Source organism: Nelusetta ayraudi, unplaced genomic scaffold, assembly GCF_046127955.1.
Source record: "Nelusetta ayraudi isolate G7.1 ecotype Tasmania unplaced genomic scaffold, CSIRO-AGI_Nayr_v1 ptg000014l, whole genome shotgun sequence".
Classification (NCBI taxonomy): domain Eukaryota; kingdom Metazoa; phylum Chordata; class Actinopteri; order Tetraodontiformes; family Monacanthidae; genus Nelusetta; species Nelusetta ayraudi.
The window spans coordinates 665,422-675,457 of NW_027466064.1; the positions used below are offsets into that span (position 1 = coordinate 665,422).

Here is a 10,036-nt window from a genome sequence, read left to right on the forward strand (position 1 = left end):
ATGGACACAAAAGTAATTGTTTTATTTATTTAGTATTTTCTTAGTATTGGTTGCGCTAAGGGCCACGCCCCCACATCACCATAGGCAGGTGACTGCAGCACCTGAACTATATTAGGGTGGTTAACGGGGCCGGCAGGGCTCTTGAGTTGAATGCAGCCAAACAGTTTTAGACTGCTTTTCAAGCACTTTTTGGATTTCTCATTTTTTGACGATTGTTGGATTACTTTGTCGATCTGTGAGTTTGCAAGCAACCTGTGCCGCATTGTCCGCTGTCGCGGTAAGACCGTTTTTGTTTTTTGTGTTTGGATTGCAAATAAACAATCTGAACAGTGGATCGCCGCATCCTCCAGAATTTTTGTTTATCACAAGCACGCTTGGGCGCGTCGAACTGAAACTCAACAATTCACCAAGAGCAAAGCCCAACATTTCACAGGGAAATAGTCGCACTTTTATGAACTTTATTAAAAAGGCAACAAGAAAAATTACAAACTGAAGCAGCTTCACATCAGAGTTTACAAAATAAAATAAAAAATAATAATATTAATAATAATAATAATAATAATAATAATAAGTAGCGTGGCGAAGGATAAAGCGCCGCTCACAGCAACACACACCCATTAGTGTTCACACACACACACACGCACACAGCAGCACACATGATTGACGCTGTCAAGCCAAGTGTTTCTCTACTGGGCAGGAGGCGGAGCCTGAAGAAGACCACTTCCTGTCTGATGAAGGCAGATATGAGCACGGACAGGAAGTTGTAGTGTGTTTTGTGGCAGGAGGAAGCAAAAAGAAGAAGCAGCAGCAGCAGCTTATCAGAGCCCACAGTTTGTCAGTCAGGTGAATCCATGCGTGGCGGCGAGCAGACGAAGCGACTCTTCACGTCCAGCCGGCTGTCGCTCCGCTCGTCAGCAACACTTTAAATAAACATGTGGAATAAACAGGAAACAGCTGGATTTAAAGGGCCAGCGTCAACCTGAAGGCCTCAGGTCGGCTGCAGGAGCCACAGCAGCTGGGTGTGGTGTGTGGGGGGGGGCACCTCGGTCTCACCTGTGGGACAGGTGCTGGGAGCAGCAGGACCTCTAGGGGCCGCCAGTGTCCGGGGGTTATGCTAAGCTAAGGGCTAAAACCCCTCCTTCCAAAGTGACAGGTTTGCAAAAAAAGTGGAAACCGTGAAGCTAACTCTGTTAGCCGTGAATGCTAACTCTGTTAGCCGTGAATGCTAACAGAGACGTAGAGGTGTGTGTGTGTACGACCAGTTAGTGTCAGTGACATTCTCTGCACCATGTCCCTCCTGTCAGCCACACACACACACACACACACACACACACACACACACACACACACACACACACACACTTTGGCTTTCATCACGTCCATCCAGGAAGTAGTCCGAGCACCAGGCGGTGCAGTCGGTGGCCCCTCCCACTGATGCTGCTGCTCCTCCTCCAAGGAAGACGACTCTGCAGGTTTGCTGGCTGTCAGACCGCAGCGCCCCCTGCTGCTGTGCCCCTTGCTGCAGCGCCCCCTGCTGCAGCGCCCCCTGCTGCAGCGCCCCCTGCTGCAGCGCCCCCTGCTGCAGCGCCCCCTGCTGCAGCGCCGACGTGCCGTCAGGTCTCAAAGTACTTGTAGACGGCGGTGACGTAGGTCATGACGCTCTGCCAGTCGGGCCGCTCCGTGCGCACCATCTCGTTGAGGTCCTGCAACACAACACCACACAGCCACGGATCAGGGGCCGCTGCGGGGAACTTCCTGTTGGGGGCGTGGCCGCCATCAGAACCACTGCGACCCCCATTTATTCCACAGCAGTTCTGTACTGCTGGCTCACTTTCTGTCACTCGAGAAATGATGGAATTTAATTGCGTGTCCTACAAAACAAATATGCAACATTTTCTCTGTAAACACACAGTGTGTATGTCAAAACCACCTTTGGGTTGCCACCCACCGGTTGTGCAACGCTGAAAAAGACTTTGGTATTTGAGGAATTTTGAGTCAATCGCACTTCATGGATTCCAAATGACTACACATCTGTTAGCTTAGCTTCAGGCATGGCGTGATGCTAACGGCTGGGAGGGCGAGGGGGGGGGGGCAGCGGGCCGAGCCGATTGGCTGCAGAACTCACCAGGCTGGACTTGATGCCGACGCTCTCGGCCGCCTGGAAGGCCAGTGTGAAGTTTCTCCTCTGCAGGGAGGAGGACAGAGAATAAACACCTTCACACAAAGTGCACTGCGATCTGCAGAGGTTTCTGTTGAAGGTTCTGGCTGGCCAGCGGCGGGTCACCTTGTCCTGGCCGCTGAGCTCCTGGTAGGGGATGTGAGCGGGCAGGTAGGTGTGCAGGACGGCGCAGAAGGCCAGGCCGTCGTTCCAGCTGCTGCTGAAGTTGGTGATGTCGATGTTCTGTAAACAAGAGTTCACCACAGGTCAGAGGTCAGAGGTCAACACCGCTGCCGATCTAGCCAGGAGTTTCCCCATCAGTCTCGATGACCTTCTGGATCTCCACCTGACTGGCTTCAGTCTTCACGCCTGAGTCCTCCTGCGCTCCTCTGACAGAGCGTTGAAACAACGACGACATTCACTCACCAATGAAAGCTTCTGAAGTTCAACACAGTGACAAACCTGAGACACTTTTCTGAGAAATATTCCTAAACTTTAGCTCGGAATTATCAAGCCTTTTCAGAGAGGAAGTTCTTCTTCTTCTCCTCCTCCTTCTTCTGCTTCTCCTTCTTGTCCTCCTTCTACTCCTCATTCTTCTTCTCCTTCTTCTTCTCCTTCTACTTCTTCTTCTCCTCCTTCTTCTTCTTCTTCTTCTCCTTCTCCTCCTCCTCCTCCTCCTAGGGGCCGCAGTGTGATGCTTCAGTTTCCCCCTGGATGAGTTCATGTTGCTGACGTGGACTCCTGGCTGCAGGGTCAGGGTCAGGGTCTAACCCTGACCCTGACCCTGCAGCAGCGCCACCGCTAGAAGGCCTGCAGTGACCTTCCTGACGGTCAGAGAGCAGCAGGTGGAGGAGATGATGATGATGATGATGATGATGATGATCACCTCCACCACCTCCAGCAGCGACAGGTGTGTTGCCGTCAGGGAGGTAACAGGCAGGATGTGTGTAATGTGGCTGACTTCCTGGAGGAGGCGCTCTCCATGGAAACCACAGCTGAAGGTAAACATTGCTTCAGTGGAGCCGCAGCCTCACTTCCTGCTGGGTTCAACCCAGACGCCTGCGTGTCCTGACCCCGCCCAGGGGCGGAGCTAGTCACTCACACACACACACACACACACACACACACACACACACACACACACACACACACACACACACACACACACACACAGCAATAAAAGCGTCAAATAACTCAAAGACGTTTTATACTGAAATTCTTCCAAACAGCTTCCTGTCATTAGAAGCAGGTTCAGAGTTGAGGGTTGACTGCTAGCGTGTAGAGCTTGTTTGTTTGTTTGTTTGTTTGTTTGTCCTTGGTTGTGACTTGTGGTTGCTTGGAGTTGGGAGCCCCGGGTGCGTCAGTGAGTGACTGAAAGGATCTTTGATGCTGCCAGCCAAGCTCCTCCCACCCACCGGGTAGCCCCTCCCACCCACCTGGTAGCCCTCAGTCTTCTTCTGGCACCACTTGAGCAGGGCGTTCCTCTTGGAGCCGCCGTACTCCCGGGCCAGCGCCGCCAGCGGGTCCTTCCGCTCCTCCCGCAGGCGGCTGCGGTTGGAGGGGGAGGAGGAGGACAGGGAGAGCGGCGAGGAGCAGGACGTCCCGTCAGAGGAAGACAGCTCCCTCTTTAGCTCCTCACTGCTCCGCCGGGACACTGTGAGGGTGGAGGAGGAGGAGGTGGAGAAAGAAGAGGAGGAGGTGGAGGAGAAAGAGGAAGAGGAGGTGGAGAAAGAGGAGGAGGTGGAGAAAGAGGAGGAGGAGGTAGAGAAAGAGGAGGAGGAGGAGAAAGAGGAGGAGGAGGAGGAGGAGAAAGGGGAGGTGAGTCTGGGGGAGACCACCGAACCATAGCGGACCTGACTGAACCAAGAGGCTCCTCCTCCTCCTCCTCCTCCTCACCTGACAGGGTCTTGCTGGAGTCCATGTTGGGGACCCTCTGGAGAACCGCCTGGGGCCTGCTGGAGGAGGAGGCCCCTCGGAGGAGGTGCTCCGCTGTGGGGACAGTGGCCACATCACCATCATCAACATCATCATCATCATCATCATCATCAGGCTCCTCCCACCACTCCCGGTGACCTGCTGTGACCCCTGTCAAGAGGCTTGGAGAACACACAGGAAGTGGGCGGGGCCACACAGGCAGGACGCTGCGATCTGCACGTCTCCGAGCAGCACTTGAGGAAGTGAGAGAGCCCCCCCGCACCCCTCCCGCTGGGCTGGCCTTCCCCAGGCAGCTCACCTGGCCTGGGGAAGGGGGGTGTCGGGGGTCATGTGACCTCTCACCTGGCAGATTGATGTCGGAGTAACTGCCTCTCTTGTCGCCGCCCAGCGAGGACAGCGGCTTGGCCGAGGACATGGAGCCACTGACGGAGTGTCGCTGCAAACACAGGGCTCACTGTTAGCATCGGCGCTAGCCAGCCCCCCTCCCTCCCCCCTCCCTCCCCCTCTACCTGGATGGGTGAGACGGCGGCGGCAGGGGGCGTCTTCAGGGGGCTGGGGCTGAGGGGGGTGCGGGGCAGCGGGGGGACGGCCGCTCCGTTGGTGGGCGGTCCTGGAGGGGGGAGGGGGTGGGGGGGGGGCTCAGAGCGGCTGCTGCTGCTGCTGCTGCTGCTGCTGCTGCTGCACGCACTCGTGCACGCACTCGTGCACGCACACGCACCTTGCGAGGCGCTGTCGAAGCTCTTGATGAGGGTCTTGACGGTGGGGGAGGGCTCGGAGGAGGAGGAGGAGCGTCGGCTCAGGCCCATCCCCTGCCGCAGCGCCGCCAGGTCGCGCTCCACCGCGTTCATGTAGTTGTAGACCCGGCCCCGCTCCTCGTCCTGCCTGCACACACACACACACACACACACACACACACACACACACACACACACACACACACACACACACACACACAGTCAGCAGCAGCAGCAGGCCGGCTCCGCTCCAGGCTCCTCCCCCTGGACTTACTTGCGGCTCTTGACCTCGTCCAGATCTTTGCTCAGCTTCTCGTTCTTCTCCTGAGCCTCCAGCAGGCGCCGCCGCAGGTCGCCGATCTCCTCCTGAGCCTCCGACTTGATGTCGTTGGCGATGACCACGGCCGTCTGGAGGTCGGCCTGGAACTGGCGCCACTCCATCGACTCCTCCTGCAGACACCGGGACAGACGGTGAGCGGCTGGGGCCCCCTGCTGGCCGGAGGCGGCGCTGCGGCGGCGGCGGGCTCGCACCCTCAGCCGGCGGTGCAGGGTCTTGATCTCTCGCTCCATGTCGTGCTTGTGGTCCTGCAGCTTCTTCACCGAGTCTGCGGGAGGGAGGGAGGGAGGGCGAGTTAATGACCACGCCCACCGGCTCGGCCGGCCGCAGCCGATTGGCTCTTACTCTCCAGGTCGCCGATGATGAGGTTGTCATGGAGCTTCAGCGCCCGGTGCTGCTCCACCTCGTCCTCCAGCTCGAAGAGCGTCTCCTTCATGTCTCCCATCTCCGTCTCCTTCTCCTGCAGCTCCGCACGCTGCTGCTCCAGCAGCTGCTGCTGCTCCGCCAGCTGCTGCTGCGCCCTCTGCTGGAAGCCCCGGAACTCCACGTCCAGCTGCAAAGCAACAGGGGGACAGCGCTGTCAACAGAGGAGCAGGAGGAAGAGGAGGAGGTGCAGGAAGAGGAGGACAAGAACGAAGAGAAGCAGGAGGAGGAGGAGGAAGAGGAGGAGGAGCAGGAGGAAGAGGAGAAGGAGGAGGAGCAGGAGGAGGAGCAGGAGGAAGAGGAGAAGGTGCAGGAAGAGGAGGACGAGAACGAAGAGAAGCAGGAGGAGGAGGAGGAAGAGTAGAAGCAGGGAGGAGGAGGAGGAAGAGGAGAAGCAGGAGGAGGAAGAGGAAGAGGAGGAGCAGGAGGAAGAGGAGGACAAGAACGAAGAGAAGGAGGAGAAGGAGGAGCAGGAGGAGGAGGTGCAGGAAGAGGAAGACGAGAACGAAGAGAAGGAGGAGGAGCAGGAGGAGGAGGAGGAGGTGCAGGAAGAGGAAGAGAAGAAAGAAGGAGGAGCAGGAGGAGGAGGAGGAAGCCACCTTGGAGAAGGAGTCCTGCAGCTGGCCCAGCTGGCCGTGTGCCTCCTCCAGCTGCTCCTGCAGCTTGCCGGCCTTGGCCTCGGCCTCCTCCTTGGCGCTCCTGGCGGCCTCCAGCAGGTGGCAGACGTGGCTCTGGTCTGCGGCCGCGTGCAGCGAGTACAGCTCGGCCACGCGCTGCCTCTCCTGCTCCAGCTGCGCCCGGCAGCGGCTCAGCTCCGCCTGCTCGCCTCCGGCCGCCGCGCGCCACTCGTCCAGGGCGGCGGCGGCGGCGGCCCGGCCCTGCCGCTCCTGCTCCAGCAGCCGCTCCGTCTGCAGGTGCCTCTCCTTGAGGGCGGCCACCAGCTGCTGGGCCTCGGCGTGGTCCCGCTCTGCCATCTTCAGCGTGTTGGACAGGTGCTGCTGCACGCCCAGCAGCTGCTCGCGCTCGAAGCGCCCGCTCTCGGCCAGCTCGCCGTAGCGCTGCTCCAGCTCCAGGTAGCGGCCGCTCTTCACGTCCTCCTCCAGGGCGTAGGCCACGTGGCGCTCGTCCAGCAGCGAGCGCAGGTACTCCGTCTGGCGGCCGTAGAGCTCCAGCTTGTCGCTCTGCTGGCACAGCGAGTCCATGAGGAGCAGCTTCTCCTCGCCCAGCCGCTCGTTCTCGCCGTTGAGCTCCTGCGTGATCTGCTGCAGGTCGGCCAGCTCCTGCAGCGTGGCCTGCAGCTCCTCCGCCGTGCTGTGCTGGTGCTCCTCCAGCTGCCGCAGGCGCTCCGTCAGGCCGGCCAGCGAGGCCTCGCCGGCGGAGCGGCCCCCGCCGGGCCGCGCCCCCTCCGACTCGGAGGAGGAGGAGGCGGAGGAGGAGGAGGCCGAGGGGGCGTCCAGGGCGTCGTCGCTGGAGGTCGCGGCCTGGTAGACCTCGCTGGACTCGCTGTCCAGGTGGTCCAGGTGGTCCACCGAGCCGCCGTGCTGCTGCTGCTGCTGCTGCTGCAGCAGGTCCTCCAGGGAGCCGGGGGCGGAGCCTTGCGCCGAGGAGGCCGCCGTGCCGCCGCCGCCGAGCGAGCCGTAGCTGAAGAGCCTTTCGCCGGCGCCGGCGCTGTCTAGCCGCTGCTCCAGGGAGAAGCCCAGAGCGTTGAGCCGGTCCTTCAGCATGCGATTCTCGCTCTTCAGCAGGTTGAGCTCCTCCCGGATGGCCTGGTTCTGCTCCTGTAGGAGGAGCAGCGTGGACTCCACGTCGGCGGCCGTGATGGCCGACGCTGGAGGCTCCTCCTCCTCGGCGCCGCCCGGTGCCGGAGCCTCGGGGCCCGCCAGGCCCAGCTGGGCCCTCGTGTCCCGCAGCTCGCCGCGCAGGTGGAGGATCTCCAGGTCTTTGCTCTGGGCCAGGCCCAGCAGGTCCTCCACCCGGGCCTCCAGCGCCACCTTGTGGCTGATCTGACCGTCCGACCGGGACTTGCTCATGCGGCCCTCGGCCTCGCACGCCGTCTGGCCGCGGCAGCGTTTGCCCGGGGCCGCCGGGTCCCCTCCGCCCCCTCCCACCTGCTTCTTGCCGGGGGCGGTCCTGGAGGTGCGAGGGCGGTCCCTGGAGGAGGAGGAGGAGGAGGGCTCCTTGGAGACGGAGGAGGAGGAGGAGGTGGCACGTCGGGAGGTGGCACCTGGCAAGAGAGAGGAAAAGGTCACGACCCCGGGGGACGGGCGAGGGGCGGCGGCGCGGCGGCAGCTCGGGTCACCTGACGACGTCTTGGTCCTGCTGTCGGAGGAGGGGGCGGTCCTCTTGGTCTTGGTGGCCACGCCTCCAGCCATCGCCGCCAGCAGGTCGTCGTTGCTCTTCACCTGAAGGTAGAAGATCCAAGCAGAGCTGACGGACGGCTCGGAGGTGCTGGGGGGGGCGGTCCTAAGGTCCGCTCTCACCTTGGACAGCGGCGCCGAACTGCTGCTCTTGGTCGCTGGCTTTCCCGTGGTGGCGCCGGCGGTTGTAGGCTCCGCCTTCCCCCGGTCCCCGCCGGCCTTACCGGCCGCTGGCCGCACCGACTTCTTCATGCCGAGCTCTGCCACGGCTACGCGTCTACATCAAGAGCGCCACCTGTGGACACAGGACAGAGGCGCTGAGCGGGCCTGCAGCCCAGACGGACCGACTGTCCACCAGGAGGCGCCAGAGAGCTGCGATGAGTCTCAGCGTTCAGCTGCTGGTGGACCTCAAGCTGTGAGGAGAAGACGGTGTGGGCTCTCCTCCGGACTACAGGTCCATGCAGACCCTGGAGGTGGGTGGACCTCCAGGGTCTTCATCGAGGAAAGTTCAAGCTTCACCTGAAGCCACCAAAGAGTTCTGGGACGTCAATAGCACGCGGCGGTCGGCGCAGATGACACAAGATGACCGACGCCGTGTTCCTGACAGGAAGCCGTCACCTTTGTCACCTTCATGCCACTCAGCATCCGGCAGACTGTTGCTGGGGGGGGCAGCTGGTCGCACGTCTCTGTCGTTGACAAACATCTGATGTGGTCGACCCCAACCGGAAGCTCGCCAATGAACCGACAGTGGAGGCCCGAACTTAGAGGCAGTATCATCCACCCCCCACCGTAGCTTTGTTCGAGGCGACACCTCGCCGATTAAACCGCACCGGGCCGAACCGCACCGACGCTGCCGGGCTAGCGGCCCTCCAGGCGGGAGAAACACTGCTGGAGGGGACGGCAACTTTGAACCACAAGTCAACTTTCGAACCGCAGCAGAGAAAGCTAACTGGCTAGTTTAATGGTCACATGCAAAGAATGTCAGTCACTTTACTTCCTGTTTGGCCAGGCCCTTCAAAACAAAAGCGCTTTAGTGGGCATCCTTTCTTTCTCTCGTCCTGAACAGTGCGAGCCGTGCAGAAAGGCAACCAGGTTCACCTTGCTGTTGAGACACAGCAACAGACTGCACCGCGAGAAGGACGAATAACCATCCATAAGATCCATAGCTGAAGGAGCTCTCTGGAAGTGACGTCACGCTAGCCTTTAGCACCAGCCAAACTGACAGAATACTCCGCAGAGGTTCAAAAAAATAAAAAAAATAAAACAAGAATCAAAGTTAACAAATGACGAGATTCATGTCGCGCGGTATTTAATTAGAGGAACCTAAAGTCCACCCGATCAAAATAAACCGTGCACGTTAAGTCTGCTTGGCTTTATTTTGAAATCCTTTGACTCATTTCTGTAGTTTTCTGTAGCTTGACATGCTAGAGAAACTTGCTTCTATGGGAAAAAGTTATTCCGGCATTCTTCGATACAACTCGCAGCGAAACCTCGAACCTGCGCGGTTGGCGTCACTCGTCAGGCAGTTCCTGCGCCCTTGCAGCGACTGAGTTCTGACAGTGAGGGGGGGGGAAACGGTAGCTAACGCTGCTATTGCTAACGCGAGGCTAACAAAGGTAACTGCTGAAACAGCGTCCTGGGCGGAGAGCCCCGGTCCGCACCTACCTGAGCTCCTCCCGCTACCTTCTGCACGACTTCTGGCTCTGGCTTCACTTCGTGTCCGCTGGCCGCTCATCGCTCTGCGGCCGCCGGCAGCTCCACGGCTCTGGACGCAGGCAGCATCGCCCCGGATGTCGGCAGCCGGCAGGACCATCCGTGTCCCCTCCTCCGGTTGCATCATCTCAGCAGCCGCCCCTCTACTCACCCCCGACGACACACACACACACACACACACACACACACACACCTGGCTCAGTTGACTCCATGCTTGTTCATTATTGTTTGCTGACACTGAATATTTTCCATAAGATGGAAGAAGTTGATGTCTTTATTCAACACTTTGAAACTGAAGTACCTTCAACCACCTCGAGGTGTCGCTCTCATTCCACCTGGAGGCTCAGATAGACAGACAGACAGACTTTATTGATCCCAA

The 10,036-nt window shown here is 59.6% G+C and overlaps 1 protein-coding gene across 2 annotated transcripts; it reads right to left on the bottom strand.

Annotated features, from left to right (window-relative positions):
- Window positions 1-444: 444 nt before the first annotated feature.
- Window positions 445-9,794, bottom strand: specc1la (sperm antigen with calponin homology and coiled-coil domains 1-like a). 2 transcript variants are annotated; one of them, XM_076023063.1, is made up of 15 exons: window positions 9,610-9,793; window positions 8,068-8,239; window positions 7,887-7,989; window positions 6,187-7,811; window positions 5,510-5,717; window positions 5,359-5,432; window positions 5,102-5,277; window positions 4,812-4,975; window positions 4,603-4,703; window positions 4,436-4,529; window positions 4,055-4,147; window positions 3,595-3,812; window positions 2,285-2,401; window positions 2,126-2,185; window positions 445-1,703 (listed from the first exon to the last, which is right to left on the bottom strand). In XM_076023063.1, exons 2-15 carry the CDS (start codon window positions 8,194-8,196, stop codon window positions 1,614-1,616), a joined length of 3,252 nt encoding a protein of 1,083 aa, XP_075879178.1. In that variant the 5' UTR covers window positions 8,197-8,239; window positions 9,610-9,793; the 3' UTR covers window positions 445-1,613. The 2 variants fall into 2 exon arrangements, with proteins under 2 accessions (XP_075879178.1, XP_075879177.1); XM_076023062.1 differs by having other exon boundaries at window positions 4,603-4,975; window positions 9,610-9,794.
- Window positions 9,795-10,036: the final 242 nt, after the last annotated feature.